Source organism: Heterodontus francisci, chromosome 19 (genome assembly GCF_036365525.1).
Source record: "Heterodontus francisci isolate sHetFra1 chromosome 19, sHetFra1.hap1, whole genome shotgun sequence".
Classification (NCBI taxonomy): Eukaryota; Metazoa; Chordata; class Chondrichthyes; order Heterodontiformes; family Heterodontidae; genus Heterodontus; species Heterodontus francisci.
In genome coordinates, this window is record NC_090389.1 from 49,918,283 (window position 1) to 49,938,561 (window position 20,279).

Genomic DNA, 20,279 nt, shown 5'->3' on the forward strand with positions numbered 1-20,279 from the left:
TTCATTCACCTATGACTGCTGTTCCAATTCTGTCTTCCACTGTAATAATCAGATCACCAGTGCTTTCATCCTCATTCATCCTGTCTTTAACTCTTCCATTGTTCTTATGCCTGCTTCCAGTATCTGGACCATTTCGAAATCCAGCAATCATTGAGTCATTGAGTCCTCCATTCTTTGTGTCACCGCAGAATGGCCTGTTTGTTCTACCAGGGCTGCAGGAAATGACTGTTTCCCCAGGAATTTCTTTAAGGCAGCAGACATCTGATTCAACAGGGAGTCTTTCCCGAGAACCAAACCGCAGTTAGAACTAGGGGCCTATCCATATGAGACACCCTAGCACAATCTAGCAATTTAAATAGTAGCACTGAACCAGGGATCTCCAAATTGAATTTCCTCAATCTTCTATACAGTCTGTTCAAGTCCATGATATATCCCTCCATTGAATAACCATCTACTTTCCAAAATCTATCAAAGTCTGACCATGCCTCATAGTTATTAAACAGGTCATCTTTCTTGTAAATTTCTTGCAAGAATTCTAACAAATGATCCAAACCTTCATCAGTATCAAACTGACGAGCATTCCACCTCACAAAATACTTTACTTCTGATATTACTTTTGGTAGAAAGTGACAACACCAAGGCCTTACCTTGATCTCTCTTTAGTAGGGACATAACCTGTGTCCACATATCCACTTCATTCTTCCACTGGTCATATGATTCAGACTCAGAGAACATCAGAGGGTAAGCATACCCTGACAATTTACACTTGCTTTCTGCCATTTTTCAACAATAGCCACTGAGAATTTAGTTTTCTATGTAAAGAAATGTTTTCTTAATTTCCAGCCTTCACCTTTAGACAACCATCCTCTGCGACCATTTTAAATTCCAGAAAGCATGTTGTGGAAGGATGATGCTGGAGCCAATCTTTACTCAGTGTTACATTTATTGTAGAGTAAAAGGATTACAAACATGTAGCTCCTCACTCAAAACCTCCCCCAGTCTCCTTAAGTGTCTCCTTATATGTGCTCAAGGAATACCTTAATTAACACCCTACACCTGCATATAATTAATCAATTGATAGAACAGTAACAGGTAGATACTGATCAAGGTCCCATTTTATAGGAATCATTTTTCCCAGTTACATGAAGTGTTAGGCTTTTGTCATAAACTACAAATCTCACATCACTCACAATCCTCAGGGATAGTGGAAAGGGGAAATAGGATGCTGAAAACAATACTAGAAAACTTATGTACAGATCACCCCACTTAATGGGCTCACATGCTGCCTATGTGTCTCATGGCCAAATGATCCACGCCCCCCCCAAGACAACAAGACTCTCACCCGATCATGTGATGACTAGAAGGTTAATGAGGTTAATTCCAGGACATCGCACCCTCACTGGCACGGTCTCCATGACCAAAGGGACCCTGGAACAATATGTTTGTGTATCCTACACATTCCACCCAACCATCTTAATCCATCGGAATTACACTTGAGATATCCTGAGCCTCGAGCGTTGTTCAGAAAGAGGAGGAATTTATATGTTTCGATGTAATATCAGGAATCCTGGGAAGGCAGCATGCATATTCATTTTAGACAGTGATATGAGTGTCCAGAAGTGGGGAGGGGGCGGGGAGGGCAGGGGGAAGAGCATCAGAGACACATGTACCTACATACAGAAATCTACTGTGTTATCACTAACACTCTGAAAATGAAACATGGAACGAGATGGTTCCCCATCATAGAACCCATGTTCTGCTTCAAACCTACTCAGATTACCCGAATAGGAAGCAGTGTCTTGTTTCCTGTGCCGGTCCACAATATCACCGAATTAAGAATGAACTTCGGGGTGCCAGGAGGAACATTAATAGCAGTAGCTCAATTTGGACACCCCATACCACCTTTGCCTCTAAATCTGAAATCTATAATCGCGAGAATGACAACATCCCAAAAACATCTGGTTAAGATGAGACAGAACAATGAACAAAGCGGAAAAGCGATTTAAAAATTGGGAGTCATAGGTAGGAAACCACATATAACGTGGACAGCAGCCTTGGGTAAGGATGTTGTCCCTGATTCTTTTACTTATCCAGGTGTTTTTAATTCTAGTGGTGGTTGTAGTTATATGCTAGCTGAGATGAACTGATAGAAAACTTAAATTTAGAACTCAAATGCTTAAGAAATTTATCCTAATGAAATGATTAATAGTGACAAATCAATGCTATGCTGCATTTCGTCCTCAAGCTGGGGACTTGTAGGAAATGTGGACGCTGTCATTTTTACCGGCTTTTTAATATCTTTTCATATTATGAATTTTATGTACCTTTTTAACATGTTTTGTATAAGCTTTTGGTCAATGAAAAGTTTTCAGATATGGCAAGCTGAGAAAATACAGCTTGTATAGCTCAAGCTAGTCAAAACCACACAGTCAGGCAGACTGATATCATGAATAGATAAAGGGAAAGAGAAAGAAGAGGTGTCAAAACTATGCAGCAGATGGTAGTCGAAATGTAACAAAGAAGTGGGGTGCGTCTGGTCGGAGATGCATGACCTACGGGGCCCTGAAGTGATAATCATGGGTGCAGAAGTCAGCAAGTCTGGCAAATGTTTGGCTTGAAAGAGGACAGCAATGGACTGCTTGTGCACAAAGGACACCTTGTTTTGCACAAACATACACATGTGTCCAGGTTAAATGTATTCATGAAAGGACTGACAGACAAATGGTGGAACCAATTGAAGTTATGATATGTCACAATTAACCACAGAGCGCGCAAGTAGATCAGAGCACAGAAAGAACCACCGGCAATGAAGAATAAAAGGAGTGTCCTGGAGAGTTTTGGTGCACAGATTCAAAGAAGACAAAGGGAGAGACAAGAGAGGAGGAGTCACAAACTATCTATGCCACTAGCACTGGTGGAGAGTAAAGGCCACCCAGACTAGGATATTGACTGCCTTGTATTTGTTAAGTATAGCTTTTAGCATTAATAAATCATCCTGCTATCACTACATCAGGTGTCTCCTTGCCCAATTCTTTTTGCCAGGTCCAAGAACAAATTATAACAAAGGTTCTAAAACTCTTACAGTGGAGATAGTAGGGGGCAGGGGGAAGAGGAGTACGTCAAACAACTAGAAGGAATCAGATACATAAAAAAACAAATTCTGAAAACAATTTTTACAATGTCAGCAAACAGCATTTTACAAAGGTCTTCTGCCAGGCAGGAGATTTGAATACAGTTCTTGCTGGTATATTATAGAGCCTGATAAAAGGAATTTACAGTATAGCTAAGAACCGAGGATGATTTTCATTTTTTTATTCTTTCACGGGATGTGCACGTTGCTAGCTAGAGATCCCTAATTGCCCTTGAGAAGGTGGTGGTGAGCAGCCTTCTTGAACTGCTGAAGTCCATGTGGTGTAAGGAAGGGAGTTCCAGGATTTTGACCCAGCGACAGTGAAGGAACGGCAATATAGTTCCAGGTCGGGATGGTGTGTGGCTTGGAGGGGATCTTGCAGGTGGTGGTGTTCCCATGTATCTGCTGTCCTTGTCATTCTAGATGGTAGAGGTTGCGGGTTTGGAAGGTGCTGTCGAAGGAGCCTTGGTGCTTTGATGCAGTGCATCTTGTAGATGGTGCACACTGCTGCCACAGTGCATCTGCCACAGATGGTACACACTGCGGCCACGGTGAGTTGGTGATGGACAGAATAAATATTGAAGGTGGTGAATGGGGTTCCAATCAAGCGGGCTACTTTGTCCTGGATGATGTCGAGCTTCTTGAGTGTTGTAGAAGCTGCACTCATCCAGGCAAGTGGACAGTATTCCAACACATTCCCGACTTGTGCCTTATAGATGGTGGACAGGTTTTGAGGAGTCAGGAGGTGAGTTACTCATCACCGAATTCCCAGTCTCTGACCTGCTGTTGAGCCACAGTATTTATGTGGCTGCTCCAGTTCAGTTTCTGGTCAATATTAACCCCCAGGATGTTGACAGTGGGGGATTCAGCGATCGTAATGCCATTGAATATCATGGGGACATGGTTGGATTCTCTTTTGTTGGAGATGGTCATTGACTAGCATTTGTGTGGTGTGAATGTAACTTGCCACTTATCAGCCCAAGTCTAAATGTTGTCCAGGTCTTGCTGAGGTGCCGCGAATGGTGCTGAACATTGTGTAATCATCAGCAAGCATCCCCTCTTCTGACGTTATGATGGAGGGAAGGTCATTAATGAAGCAGCTGTAGATGGTTGGACCTACGACACTACCCTGAGGAACTCCTGCAGTGATGTCCTGGGACTGAGATGAATGACCTACAACAACCACAACCATCTTCCTTTGTACTCGGTATGACTCCAATCAATGGGGAGTTTTCCCCCGATTCCCATTGACTTCAGTTTTGCTTGGGCTCTTGACGACAATTCATTGAATTTGGGCTGCTTAGGGATGTGTTCTACTGCATCCCACCTCCCAGCCGACACACCGAAATAAAAATGATAAGATCAAAAGTTATGCTATATTGTGATTTGTTTACTCAACAGTTTTCAGTCTTGATTTTTTTTAAATCCCTGGTCAACAAATATTTTACCTGATAGATATTTCTTCAGGATATACTGTAATCCGAAGAACACAATTTCTTTGAACTCATCACCTTTTCCTTTACGACATTCAAAATAAGAGTAGATTTTACAAGTGTCTGGTGGATATTGTTTGAAATGAGTAACCTGAGAAAACAAAAAAAAATCTTTAGTGTCAAAGGGTTAGTCAACAGTTTTAAGTTTCAAAATAAAATTTTCCCACACCAAAAAAACACTGCAAAGGCAGCACAGTCATATCTCACAAACTTTTAAAAAGTTGATTGTCATATTGCACAAAGGAAGAGAAAAAGAAAGCCAGTGAAGAAGGAGGAGGAGAAGAGAGAAAGAGAGAGGGGGGGAGAGAGAGAGAGGGAGAGAGAGAGAGAGAGAGAGAGAGAGAAGCAGGAGGGGGGAGTGAGAGAGAGGGGAGGAGGAGAGGAGGAGGATAGAGAGAGGAGGTGGGGAGAGAAAGTGAGGGAGGAGGAGGAGAGAGAGAGGAGGAACGAGAGAGAGAGGAGGCGAGAGAGAGGAAAGAGAGAGGAGGAGCCCATGACCCCATGAAGTCTCATGGCATCAGGTCAAACATGGGCAAGGAAACCTTCTGATTACCACCTACCGCCCTCACTCAGTTAATGAATCAATACTCTTCCATGTTGAACACCACTCGGAAGAAGCACTGAGGATAGCAAGGGTGCAGAATGTACTCAGGGTGGAGGACTACAATGTCCATGACCAAGAGTGGCTCGGTAGCACCACTACTGACCAAGCTGGCCATGCTCCGAAAGACATAGTTGCCAGACTGGGCTTGCGGCATTGTGGTGAGAGAACCAACAAGAGGGAAAAACCTGCTTGACCTCACCCTCACTAATCTACCTGTCGCAGATGTCTATGACAGTATTGGTAGAAGTGACTACACATAGCCCTTGTGAAGAAGAGGACCGTCTTCACATTGAGGATACCCTCCATTAGTTGTGTGGCATTAACACTGTGCTAAATAGGGTGGAATCAGGACAGATCTGACTGCTCAAAACTGCGCATCCATGAGGCACTGTGGACCATCAGCAGCAGCAGAATTGTATTCCACCACAACCAGTAACCTCATGGCCCAGATATCCCTCAATCTACTATTAGCATCAAGTCAGAGGAGCAACCCTGGTTCAATAAGAAGTGCAGGACAGCATGCCAGGAACAGCACTAGGCATGCCTAAAACCTAATGAAGCTACAACACAGGACTACATGCATGCTAAACATCAGAAGCAACATGAGATAGACAGAGCTAAGCTATCCCACAACCAACAGATCAGATCAAAGCTCTGCAGTCCTGCCACATCCAGTCATGAATGGCAGTGGACAATTGAACAACCAACCGGAGGTGGAGGCTCTACAAACATCCCCATCCTCAAAGGCTGGGGAGCCCAACACGTCAATGCAAAACACAAAACTGAAGCATCTTCAACCATCTTCAGCCAGAAGTGCCAAGTGGATGATCCATCTTGGCCTCCTGCTGAGGTCTTCAGCATCACAGACGTCAGTCTTCAGACAATTCCATTCACTTCACGTGATATCAAGAAACGACTGAAAGCACATACAGCAAAAGCTATGGGACCTGACAACATCCTGGCTGTAGTACAGAAGACTATTGATCAAGAACTAGCTGTGCCCCTAGCCAAGCAGTTCCAGTATAGCTACAACACTGGCATCTACCCGACAAAGTTGCCCAGGTATTCCCTGTTCACAAAAAGCAGGTCAAATCCAATCCGGTGAATTCCCACCCTATGAGTCTACTCTCAATTATCAGCAAAGTGATGGAAGGTGTCATCGACAGTGCTACTAAGCACCACTTACTCAGCCACAACCTGCGCACCGATGCTCAGTTTGGGTTCTGCCTGGGCCACCCGGCTCCAGAGCTCATTACAGCCTTGGTCCAAACATTCAAAAGGTGAGGTGAGAATGACTGGCAGCATTTGACTGAGTGTGTCATCAAGGAGCCCTAGCCAAACTGAAGTCATTGGGAATCGGGAAAAATTCTCCACTGGTTGGAGTCATACCTAGTACAAATGAAGATGGTTGTGGTTGTTGGAGGCAAAACATCTCTGTCCCAGGACATCACTACAGAAGTTCCTTAGGGTAGCTTCCTAGGCCTAACCATTTTCAGCTGCTTCATCAATGACCTTCCCTCCAACATAAAGTCAGAAGTGGAGATGTTCACTGATGATTGGTACTGAACATTGTACATTCACAACTCCTCAAATACTGAAGCAGTCTGTTTCCATATGCAGCAAGATCTCGACAACATTCAGGCTTGGGCTGATAAGTGGCAAGTAACATTCGCACCACACAACTGCCAGGCAATGACCATCTCAAACAAGAAAGCATCCGACCATTTCCCCTTCTCATTCAACGGCATTACCATCACTGAACTCCCCTGGGAATTACCATGGACCAGAAACTTAATTGGATGAGCCATATAAATACTGTGGCTACAAGAGGCTACAGGTCAGAGGCTGGGAATTCTGCATTGGGTAACTCACCTCCTGACTCTCCAAAGCCTGCCCACCGTCTACAAGGCACAAGTCAGCAGTGTGATGGAATGCTCTTCACCTGGCTGGATGAATGCAGCTCCAAGCTCCAACAGCACTCAACACCATCCAGGACAAAGCAGCCCACTTGATTGGCACCCCATCCACCATCTTAAACATTCACTCCTTCCACCATATGAGCACAGTGGCAGCAGTGTGTACCATCTACAAGATGCACTGCAGAAAATCGCCATGCCTCCTTCGACAGCACCTTCCAAATCTGATATATCTACTACCTAGAAGGACAAGGGCAGCAGATACATGGGAACATCACCACCTGCAAGTTCCCCTCCAAGTCACACATCATCGTGACTTGGAACTAGATCACCATTCCTTCACTGTTGCTGGGTCAAAAAACTGTAAGTCCCTCCCTAACAGCACTGTGGGTGTTACTACACCAGATGGACTTCAGCGGTTCAAGAAGGCGGCTCATCATCACCTTCGCAAGGCCAATGAGGGATGCGCAACCAATGCTGGCCTTGCCAGCGACGCCCACATCCCATGAACCAATAAAAAGAAAGCCATTTAGCCTCTGCAGCTTGTTGGATACATCGTAATCTGCCCTGACTCCCAAAATGCACCAGGACTCCTGCTGCCAGGTGGTGCACTCTATCGGTTGGCTGCCCAATAGCTAAAATTTAGCCCAGTCTATGTGAAAGGGTGCACAACATCTCATCTCCTTATCAGGGCACCTAACAACACCACCAAATGTACAAGAGCAAAATACTGCAGATGTTGAAAATGTGAAATAAAAACAGAATGCTGGGAATACTCAGCAGGTCTGGCAGCAACTGTGGAGAGAGAAACAGAGTTAATGGGCTGAATTTTGCCAACGGTGATCAAGTCACTTCGTTGGGGCCGAAAGCCGGAGCTGACCCTGTGCTGGTGGGTGTCAGGACCCTGGGGTGGCATTTTATTGGTGACTGCTGCTTAATGGGCCTCCATCCAATGGAAGACGGTGGTCCGCCTCCCAGAGCTGCTGGCCCAATCAGAGGGCCAGCAGCTCAGCAGCACCACCTTGCAGGGTTTTCTTTTGAATTGGCCACAGAGAGTTTGAACTCAATAACACTGTTTGCTCCTGGACTGAGAAGATTTCTCCTCTCTGCTCCCATCTCTTTCTCACAAGTTTCTGAATCCACTGAAGACACATGATCCCAAGAGAGAAATGTCTTCTACAGCAAACAAGGTTTAAGAAGAATACTGGGCCCCAACGAAAAGCAAGATCTACCTACAATCAAGGATTCTACGGTGAGCTCGAAGAACCGTAACAAAAACTCTTCAGATATTGCCTCAAAATTTTCCACTTTAATTTTCTTCTGCTCTTTTCCGTCTCCATTTGCATGTGTGTATCGTGTATGCATGCTAGCATGGGTGCATCATGTATCCTTAGGCGTCAACTGAACTCGAGTTTAAGTTTAATAAATTTCAATCTTTTTTCTTTAAACCTAAGAAAGCCTGTTTGTGCTGGTTTCTTTGCCTTATAATTGGAAAATGGTGAACAAGGATTCACCAAGGGGGAGCTAAAAACACGGTGCGCTTAAAAGTTAACCCTGTTATCGTAAGACCAGGTGAAGGCTGAGAGGGACCCCCAGACACCTTTCTCACCAGGTCGTAACAACTGCTTTCCAATAGTAAGGCAATGAAATCAGACAGGTTTTCTTGGATTTAAACAAGAAAGGTGGAAGTTTATTAATCTTAAACTCTAATTCAGTTACAAATGTGCGACGCTAACCACATTAGCATGCATACGCGATAAACACACATGCAGATAGAGACAGAAAAAGTAGAAAGAATAAAGGGGAAAAGTTTGAGGCAATATCTGGAAGTTATTTACAGTCCTTTAAGTTCAATGTGGAGTCTTTGGATGCCGGTAAGTCTTGCTGTTCGTTGGGGCCCAGTGCACGCTTTAACTTGTTTCGATGTAGGAGTCTTTTCTCTCTTGAGGTTTATGGGTGTTCAGTGGGTCCAGAGGCCTGTGAGAAAGCGAGAGAGAGCAAACCAGGAGAGAGGCTGTCTTGTTCCAGGTTCAGTTACAATCTGCAGTCTGACCCCAAACTGTCCTGTGTCTAGTTCAAAAAGCCTGGACCAGCTGGTTAGTCATGTGACCAGCTGGCTAAACCACTCCTGCGTTTGTGGATTCCAAAGCTCTCGTTGGGGGAGGTTTGGTGCTATCTGCCACCCCGACAAGAGGTGGATCACCATTGCCCAGCCCAATCTCTGTTAATTGAATCAGTGAGCAATTCTTTTGTCTCGCCAAGCACTGTCTCTTAGTATGCAAATGTCCTCCAGCAAAGTGTCTGGTAATCTCTTGTAAAACAAGTCATTTCTTCACTCCAGCAAGTTTAAAATTAATGTTCATATGATAAAAATTAATATGCCTCATTCTTGGCAGGTGGGGGTCCTCATGATAGTAAGATTCAGTATAACAATAAAATTAAAGAAGTGCAGAGTCAGTCATAGTATTTAAGTTAGTTTTCATTAATTAGCAAGAAAACCTGATGTAATGGTTCCCAGGATTCATGCAGCTGCCAAAATAGCATTAACAATAAAAAGATGAAAATAAAATGTCGACATGGTTATAAATGCATTCAAGCAATAATAATACAAGGTTGCAACATTGATTGCTGATGGATAAAATCTTTGCCCTCAGGATTTTAAATCTTCAAGAATTTAAGGATTTTATATATCATTTATATAAATGATATTTATATATCATTGAAAAATATATCATTTAAATATCATTTTATATAAAATGATATGCCAAATAAGGAATATTAATTAATTGGTTGGAAACTTACATTAAACTTTTAGTGGAAAAAATCCTGCAGTTAACTTTGAAAAAACTGGAAGCCAAGATGGCCACCGCAATTTGCATCTGAAACACCTTTTCACATTCCAAGGCCTCCAACCAGAGACAGAGGTCTGAGAATCATGAACCCAGAACAATGGCTTGCTCTAAGTGATTGCATTGCCTAAGATTGCTTCATTAGCACAGCATTCAAGGCAATCATAATGCCTTGCCATTGAAAGAGCAAACCCCTCCAAGTGTAAAAATTGGCATCCTGGGGCCGGGGGAGCCAATTCCAAACCTTGAATCTCATTAGAAGGTTCCAGAGAATACACTGAGACAGACATGTGACTGTCTGTCCATCTCTGTGAAAGCTGGGCATTTTTTTGAGTGCTGTATCTCTAATCTAATCAGAAGTCAAGCCAGTAACTCAGGCTGTGCAGCAGCAGAAAGGCTGTGTGCCCCCCTCTCTCTCTCCAGATAACACAATGTTTGAAAACCATCTACGACTATGGACCTCCAAGCTTACAGACTGAGACAGACAGAGACCAGGGGAAGAGAACCACCTACAAGTCTGCCTCCAAGAAAGCCCTAAGCCAAGCGGGTCAGCCACAAAGTGCACTTTAACCAGCCAAAGACTTCAAGAATACAACTTCAGCCGGAAGACCACCAAATCATCCAAGCTCACAGACTGTATATTTAATTTCTATTTATTCTGGACTCTAATCCAATCACAAAATCTACTTTTCACTCTGTAATCTATTTGTCTGTGTGTGATTCTCGTGTGAATGTGTGCGTGAATGTGTAGCATATTTTTATTTTTTTTAGATCGGGTTTACATTGTTAAATATAATAAACTCACCTTTTTCTTGTTTAAACTCAAGAAAACCTGTCCTATTGGTTCTTTCACGATCACATTAAAGGTAAAAGATAAAACACTCACTGAGTTGGTAAGCACAACCATTGTTTCAAAAGGAATAAACCCTGTTGCGGTCAAATAAGAGGAAGGGAAAGAGGGGAGCCTATGACTCCCCCTCCTCACCTGTTCTTAACTATATATATAATGTATATAGTTATGGCCAGGTGGGTGATGGCTTTGTTCCCAATGTTCACCTCCCAACTAACCACAGCAAGTGTTTTTGTTACTAGTGTTTTAACCCCTCATGTTTTACTTGCCAAAAAGACAGATGACAGTTTTTCTCATAGGTTTAACAACTATTTATTTTAAACAAATCCCGAAATGATCGCAACACCAGTCACGCACGCATTCACTCTCATATGCAAAGTCTATTGTTTCAGGAATAGCCTGTGGGATCCCCTCAGAAGGTGAATTTTTAAAGTTGTAGGCCTGTTTGCTGGTTGTCTGGCATTCGTTGGGCTATTGCAGTCTCCTGGCAGTTCATTTTCTGGGGTTGAAGACAGTGCTGATGACTTAGTTCAATTCTCACCAGTAGAAAAGTCATTTTTGCTAAATGACTCCTTTGTCTCTGCTGTCGTTAGTTTCCAATTTGTCACAACAGGGTTCAACTCTATTGGCTGGAACCGATTTCTCTCTCTCACAGAATCATAGAATTGTTACAGTGCAGAGGGAAGCCATTCAGCCCATCATGTCTGCACCGGCTCTCCAAATGAGCAATTCACTTACTGCCATTCCCCTGCTTTCTCCCCATACCCCTGCACATTCTTCCTTTTCATATAACAGTCTAATTCCCTTTTGAATGCTTCTATTAAATCCTGCCTCCACCACATTCTCAAGTAATGCATTCCAGATCTTAACCACACGCTGCGTGAAAAAGTCATTTCACTCTTTCTTTCTCCTTCCCTCACATGCGCACTCTCACTCTCTTCTTCATGGATCTGTTTTGTGTCCTCTGATCTCTCAGCCTTGCTGAATTCAAGCTGACCTTTGTTGCACTGAGAGCTGAGGACAGACCAGACTGATGTTGCTGTCTCTAGTCCTGTCCTGAAAAGACTCCCTGTTTGTTCCACAAAATGATTATCTTTTAAGGTGAATTTTTTACAAGGGCTGGCTTCACCCTGTGACTTCAGGTTTCAGTCCTAGCTGGGCTGGATAATGGCCTTGATGTTGGCCACATTCTGAGGAGATGAGGGTGGTTCAAACTCCATTGTAATGGAGGTTATTCAGAGACGAGAAGTCTGCGAATGGTCCTGTCTCATTGTGCTTGAGTGTAGCTCACATCCAGGTGTGATGATCTGTCACATTTCCATGCAGGTGGGGCTTAATTGGTTTTCAGTCTTTGTGGACACGGTTGTGGATTTGAGTGGAAGAGATACTGAGGATCATGTGTCTTGCCCTCCATTTTGTTGACAGCACATGTACCAGTCTCTTTAAAACTGTTCCAATTTTTTAAATCACTTTTCAGTTTGATTGTGTATTTTCCTCGCTGCACTTATTGTGATCGTGACAATACTGTATATCCAAACTGGTCATGTAGCATAACTTTGTCATAATCACCTGCTTTTCTTTGTACAGTGGATAGTGAAAATTGCCCTGAGAAAAGGAGCATAACCTTTAATCTAAAGCTACCTAAAGCTACCAGGGCACTGAGGAAATGGCTTATTACCTGCACCAGATTCCACCCCCCCTCCCCCCCCCTTTACCCCCCTTCCACCCCCCCCCACCCCCGTCCCCTTCCCTGCTCCACCCTCTCAGCTCACCCCCTCACAACCCCGTCCCAGCCCGCCCCCCCCCTCGCACCATCTTCACCCCGCACCCCCTTCCCCTGCACCCCCATCCCACCCCCTCCCTCTACCCCTCCCCCTTGCATCCCCTCCTCCCACCGGCACCATCCTACACCTGTGTAGGGGCCCCAACAACCCCACTGCCTTGTGGGCGTCTCGGGAGAGACCAAGGCTAAGGGAGTAAACCCTAACAGAAAATCCGGAGCGGAACCCCGTAGGCGGTCATGTGTCACCTTTGGCATGTTTCCGGCAGTTCCTGCAGCCATACTGGTGCCAAACGTCGTGTCCTGCACTCCTTTGGACCCCACCAGAAAGGCCGAGAGGGGGGTTTTGACGACTGGGCAACTCTCAACCCCCATAAATTTGCCCAGGCATGCGCCATGGAGAGGTCACTCCATAGTTGCCTCACAGCGACTAAAACAACACGGAAGGCAGCAGTTACGGGTTATAAGTCCAGATAAATTGGCGTAGAAACTGGGCGCCACGGGTTGCCTTTGTCGGTGGGAGAGGTCATTGCACCTCACTGGACAGCTACCGCCCGCCTCAAACCGGGCAGCCCCCGGTCAATAAGGTTCTGTCCCGCCACAGTCTGCCTGCTTCAATGGGTGCTTGGAGCTCAGGGTCATTGCCCGAAAGGTGGACTGATACACCGCACCAAACAACATGAAAAAAGGAAAGAAGGTACCAGCCCTTCGCTTTGCAAGCTGGAACGTCAGAACTATGTGTCCTGGCCTGTCGGAAGACCTTACACAAATCAACGATTCTCGGAAGACCGCCATCATTAACAACGAGCTCAGTAGATTCAATGTGGACATTGCAGCACTTCAGGAGACTCGCCTCCCCGCGAGTGGCTCTCTAGCAGAGCAAGACTACACCTTCTTCTGGCAGGGCAGGGATCCTGAAGAACCAAGACAGCATGGAGTGGGCTTCGCCATCAGAAACTCCTTGCTCAGCATGATAGAGCCTCCCTCAAATGGCTCGGAACGCATACTGTCCATCCGACTGCTCACCACCTCTGGTCCAGTACACCTACTCAGCATCTATGCTCCAACACTCTGCTCCGCACCTGAAGCTAAAGACCAGTTCTATGAACAACTCCATAACATCATTAGCAGCATCCCCAACACCGAACACCTATTCCTGCTGGGGGACTTTAATGCCAGGGTTGGGGCCGACCATGACTCATGGCCCTCCTGTCTTGGGCGCTATGGCGTTGGAAGGATGAATGAGAACGGGCAGAGACTGCTTGAGTTGTGTACCTATCATAACCTCTGCATCACCAACTCGTTCTTTCACACTAAACCCTGTCACCAGGTTTCATGGAGGCACCCAAGATCACGTCGTTGGCACCAGCTAGACCTCATTGTCACAAGGCGAGCCGCCTTAAACAGTGTCCAAATCACACGCAGCTTCCACAGTGCGGACTGCGACACCGACCACTCCCTGGTGTGCAGCAAGGTTAGACTCAGACCAAAGAAGTTGCATCATTCCAAGCAGAAGGGCCACCCGCGCATCAACACGAGCAGAATTTCTCACCCACAGCTGTTACAAAAATTTCTAAATTCACTTGTAACAGCCCTTCAAAACACTCCCACAGGGGATGCTGAGACCAAGTGGGCCCACATCAGAGACGCCATCTATGAGTCAGCTTTGACCACCTACGGCAAAAGTGCGAAGAGAAATGCAGACTGGTTTCAATCTCATAATGAAGAGCTGGAACCTGTCATAGCCGCTAAGCGCATTGCACTTTTGAACTACAAGAAAGCCCCCAGCGATTTAACATCCGCAGCACTTAAAGCAGCCAGAAGTACTGCACAAAGAACAGCTAGGCGTTGCGCAAACGACTACTGGCAACACCTATGCAGTCATATTCAGCTGGCCTCAGACACCGGAAACATCAGAGGAATGTATGATGGCATGAAGAGAGCTCTTGGGCCAACCATCAAGAAGATCACCCCCCTCAAATCTAAATCGGGGGACATAATCACTGACCAACGCAAACAGATGGACCGCTGGGTTGAGCACTACCTAGAACTGTACTCCAGGGAGAATGCTGTCACTGAGACTGCCCTCAATGCAGCCCAGCCTCTACCAGTCATGGATGAGCTGGACATACAGCCAACCAAATCGGAACTCAGTGATGCCATTGATTCCCTAGCCAGCGGAAAAGCCCCTGGGAAGGACAGCATTACCCCTGAAATAATCAAGAGTGCCAAGCCTGCTATACTCTCAGCACTACATGAACTGCTATGCCTGTGCTGGGACGAGGGAGCAGTACCCCAGGACATGCGCGATGCCAACATCATCACCCTCTATAAAAACAAAGGTGACCGCGGTGACTGCAACAACTACCGTGGAATCTCCCTGCTCAGCATAGTGGGGAAAGTCTTTGCTCGAGTCGCTCTGAACAGGCTCCAGAAGCTGGCCGAGCGCGTCTACCCTGAGGCACAGTGTGGCTTTCGTGCAGAGAGATCGACTATTGACATGCTGTTCTCCCTTCGTCAGATACAGGAGAAATGCCGTGAACAACAGATGCCCCTCTACATTGCTTTCATTGATCTCACCAAAGCCTTTGACCTCGTCAGCAGACGTGGTCTCTTCAGACTACTAGAAAAGATCGGATGTCCACCAAAGCTACTAGGTATCATCACCTCATTCCATGACAATATGAAAGGCACAATTCAACATGGTGGCTCCTCATCAGAGCCCTTTCCTATCCTGAGTGGTGTGAAACAGGGCTGTGTTCTCGCACCCACACTTTTTGGGATTTTCTTCTCCCTGCTGCTTTCACATGCGTTCAAATCCTCTGAAGAAGGAATTTTCCTCCACACAAGATCAGGGGGCAGGTTGTTCAACCTTGCCCGTCTAAGAGCGAAGTCCAAAGTACGGAAAGTCCTCATCAGAGAACTCCTCTTTGCTGACGATGCTGCTTTAACATCTCACACTGAAGAATGCCTGCAGAGTCTCATCGACAGGTTTGCGTCTGCCTGCAATGAATTTGGCCTAACCATCAGCCTCAAGAAAACGAACATCATGGGGCAGGATGTCAGAAATGCTCCATCCATCAATATTGGCGACCACGCTCTGGAAGTGGTTCAAGAGTTCACCTACCTAGGCTCAACTATCACCAGTAACCTGTCTCTAGATGCAGAAATCAACAAGCGCATGGGTAAGGCTTCCACTGCTATGTCCAGACTGGCCAAGAGAGTGTGGGAAAATGGCGCACTGACACGGAACACAAAAGTCCGAGTGTATCAGGCCTGTGTCCTCAGTACCTTGCTCTACGGCAGCGAGGCCTGGACAACGTATGCCAGCCAAGAGCGACGTCTCAATTCATTCCATCTTCGCTGCCTTCGGAGAATACTTGGCATCAGGTGGCAGGACTATATCTCCAACACAGAAGTCCTTGAAGCGGCCAACACCCCCAGCTTATACACACTACTGAGTCAGCGGCGCTTGAGATGGCTTGGCCATGTGAGCCGCATGGAAGATGGCAGGATCCCCAAAGACACATTGTACAGCGAGCTCGCCACTGGTATCAGACCCACCGGCCGTCCATGTCTCCGTTATAAAGACGTCTGCAAACGCGACATGAAATCGTGTGACATTGATCACAAGTCGTGGGAGTCAGTTGCCAGCATTCGCCAGAGCTGGCGGGCAGCCATAAAGACAGGGCTAAATTGTGGCGAGTCGAAGAGACTTAGTAGTTGGCAGGAAAAAAGACAGAGGCGCAAGGGGAGAGCCAACTGTGCAACAGCCCCAACAAACAAATTTCTCTGCAGCACCTGTGGAAGAGCCTGTCACTCCAGAATTGGCCTTTATAGCTACTCCAGGCGCTGCTTCACAAACCACTGACCACCTCCAGGCGCGTATCCATTGTCTCTCGAGATAAGGAGGCCCAAAAGAAAAGAACCTACACACTGCCAATGCAGCATTGCTGCAAAGAGATTTTGCTCCACAACACTAAAAAGTTGTAGCTTAAATTAGAAGTTAAGGCTCAGCTTGACTCCAGGGAAGTGCAGAGGGAGGCTACCTCAGAGAAATGCAGAGGACTACCTCCACAGAAGTGCGAGGGAGGCTACCTCAGAGAAATGCAGAGGACTACCTCCAGAAAAGTGCGAGGGAGGCTACCTCCAGAGAAATGCAGAAGGGGGCTACCTCCACAGAAATGCAGAGGCAGCCTACATCCTCCTTTACTCCACTTCGGTTGGGTCCTGACTGTGGATTCACACTACCACTGCACCAACATGCAGTTGTCTTTTTTTTTGTTCTTGGAGTGTGGCTTGGCAAGGCCACAGTTATTGCACATGCACAAGCTATATTGTGCAACTTGTTTCTCCAGTTAAAAGATAATAAAATGATCCTACCCTATCAGGCATCACAGTTGACAGTATATTTACGAAGCTAACAGTTAAACTGCAACTCTCCAGAGCATGCTTTCTCAAAAAATATATCGATGTGTTAACATCTAAGTCTGCAGGTGTTCTTTTAATAGAAGAGTTGCAGCAAGTACTGAGTGGGGCACCCCAGAGCATGGTGTTATTGTTTCAAATTTACACAAATGATTTGGATTCAGAATTTCAATGCAAAGTACTCAAATTTGAAGAGTATATCTGCAGAAGTTTAAGTAGAAAAAGGAAACCAAAGGGAGTTCTCACATACAAGTTTGAAGTAACAAATGTAATTTTCTTTAAACTAATATAGTCATTTGAGTGAAAAGGAAATATTTCTGCAAAGTATGAAGTACAGATGCATTTCTTTCTGAAGCATTAGCAAAATAACTTCACACTTTATAAAAACCTATATATACTTCGATTGTGTATGTGAGCAGTGTCACCGATAATAAAAACAAGAAATGCTGGAAATACTCAGCAGGTCTGGCAGCATCAGAACTGATGAAGGGTCATTGACCTGGAACGTTAACTTTGCTTCTCTCTCCACAGATGCTGCCAGACCTGCTGAGTATTTCCAGCATTTCTTGTTTTTATTTCAGATTTCCAGCATCGGCAGTATTCTGCTTTAATTTTAGTATCACCGATAAGTTGGACTTCATCAGTACTTATGATGCAGCAACACTTTTATACAATTGCAAACAGCACTTTTTTTACTTAGATGCTGGCCAGTTTCAAAAAACTGCTAAACAACAACAGTGGCTGTTTGACAAATTGATACTGATCTTACTCTGAACCATCATTTTCAGTGATGTTCCAGATAAGCCAACAAACAGCAACACTCTCTTATTCAACTGCCCACTGGTCTTTTTGTTTGACCAATAAATGCTGCACGGGACAGATACCACAGCTACTTATCGTCTTGTCATTCCAGCTCAGCTATGGCTGGCTGTGTCAGGCAACAGATTCTCCACTTAAACATAGATGTATTTTAAATCAATACCGTACCCTGGTCAAGAAACATTTATTTAAAAGCGTCAGTCAGGATTAAAATGACCAGAATTAGTATTGCACGTGTTTAGATCCAATATATTACATATCACACTTAACAGATAGCAGCCATAAAAAAAGAGCTTCCGCACAGAACATGTCAGTAAGCATTTTCCCAGCTGTTCTACTGCAGTTGCTGTCACTGCCAGTGGTAGACGTGCCAAGTATCACTATTACACACTGTATGGCTATAGCCTGCTCAACCACCCCCTCCCCCCAGTCCGAGACCACCGGGCACAGGTAATAAACAGCACTTGACGGCCGGCTCCGTACACAATGCTAATAGCTGGGAGCTGGCAGTGACACCGGGGCCCTTCACTGTACCTTGTAGGAATCGGTGGCCAACAAGATGTTAAAGTCGAAGGAAGCGTCATTCGCGGCGGCTTCATCCATCGCCCCGCAACTCTGTACTCTGGCTCTCACTGGCAGACTAGGGCTTGGAGCAGGACGGGGACCGGGATCCGACACACTGAACGTCAAGCCGGCCGCAGCGTCACAGCCCAGGGGCGGAGCCAGGACAGAAAGTGAGGGAGTCCCGGAGCAGGGAGTCCCGGTGCAGTGCCCACTCCCGGAGGAGAGAGTCCCGGTGCAGTGCCCACTCCTGGAGGAGAGTCCCGGTGCAGTGCCCACTCCGGGAGCAGGGAGTCCCGGAGCAGTGCCCACTCCTGGAGGAGAGAGTCCCGGTTCAGTGCCGACTCCGGGAGCAGGTAGTCCCAGAGCAGTGACCAGTCCCGGAGCAGGGAGTCCCGGTGCAGTGCCCACTCCCGGAGGAGAGAGTCCCGGTGCAGTGCCCACTCCCGGAGGAGAGAGTCCCGGTGCAGTGCCCACTCCCGGAGCAGGGAGTCCCGGTGCAGTGCCCACTCCCGGAGGAGAGAGTCCCGGTGCAGTGCCCACTCCCGGAGGAGAGAGTCCCAGAGCAGTGACCAGTCCCGGAGCAGGGAGTCCCGGTGCAGTGCCCACTCCCGGAGGAGAGAGTCCCGGTGCAGTGCCGACTCCGGGAGCAGGGAGTCCCAGAGCAGTGCCCACTCCCGGAAAGAGAGAGTCCCGGTGCAGTGCCCACTCCTGGAGGAGAGTCCCGGTGCAGTGCCCACTCCGGGAGCAGGGAGTCCCGGAGCAGTGCCCACTCCTGGAGGAGAGAGTCCCGGTTCAGTGCCCACTCCGGGAGCAGGTAGTCCCAGAGCAGTGACCAGTCCCGGAGCAGGGAGTCCCGGTGCAGTGCCCACTCCCGGAGGAGAGAGTCCCGGTGCAGTGCCCACTCCCGGAGGAGAGAGTCCCGGTGCAGTGCCCACTCCCGGAGCAGGGAGTCCCGGTGCAGTGCCCACTCCCGGAGGAGAGAGTCCCGGTGCAGTGCCCACTCCCGGAGGAGAGAGTCCCAGAGCAGTGACCAGTCCCGGAGCAGGGAGTCCCAGAGCAGTGCCCACTCCCGGAAAGAGAGAGTCCCGGTGCAGTGCCCACTCCTGGAGGAGAGTCCCGGTGCAGTGCCCACTCCGGGAGCAGGGAGTCCCGGAGCAGTGCCCACTCCTGGAGGAGAGAGTCCCGGTTCAGTGCCCACTCCGGGAGCAGGTAGTCCCAGAGCAGTGACCAGTCCCGGAGCAGGGAGTCCCGGTGCAGTGCCCACTCCCGGAGGAGAGAGTCCCGGTGCAGTGCCCACTCCCGGAGCAGGGAGTCCCGGTGCAGTGCCCACTCCCGGAGGAGAGAGTCCCGGTGCAGTGCCCACTCCCGGAGGAGAGAGTCCCAGAGCAGTGACCAGTCCCGGAGCAGGGAGTCCCGGTGCAGTGCCGACTCCCGGAGCAGGGAGTCCCGGTGCAATGCCCACTCCCGGAGGAGAGAGTCCCGGTGCAGTGCCCACTCCCGGAGCAGGGAGTCCCGGTGCAGTGCCCACTCCCGGAGGAGAGAGTCCCGGTGCAGTGCCCACTCCCGGAGGAGGGAGTCCTGCAGTGCCCACTCCTGGAGGAGTGAGTCCCAGAGCAGTGCCCACTCCCGGAGCAGGGAGTCCCAGAGCAGTGCCCAGTCCTAGAGGAGGGAGTCCCGGAGCAGTGCCCACTCCTGGAGGAGGGAGTCCCGGAGGAGGGAGTCCTGGAGCAGTGCCCAGTCCCGGAGGATGGAGTCCCGGTGCAGTGCCCACTCCCGGAGGAGAGAGTCCCGGTGCAGTGCCGACTCCGGGAGCAGGGAGTCCCAGAGCAGTGCCCACTCCCGGAGG

The 20,279-nt window shown here is 47.4% G+C and overlaps 1 protein-coding gene across 1 annotated transcript in view; it reads right to left on the reverse strand.

Annotated features, from left to right (window-relative positions):
• The window catches only part of nampt2 (nicotinamide phosphoribosyltransferase 2), an 87,454-nt gene extending 68,879 nt beyond the window's left edge, over positions 1 to 18,575 (reverse strand). Inside the window, exons 1-2 of the mRNA XM_068052314.1 lie at positions 18,404 to 18,575; positions 4,579 to 4,714 (exon numbers count right to left, since the gene is read on the reverse strand). Of these exons, the coding sequence (XP_067908415.1) occupies positions 4,579 to 4,714; positions 18,404 to 18,472 (205 nt within the window). The 5' untranslated portion in view covers positions 18,473 to 18,575. The remainder of the gene's footprint in view (positions 1 to 4,578; positions 4,715 to 18,403) is intronic.
• Positions 18,576 to 20,279: the final 1,704 nt, after the last annotated feature.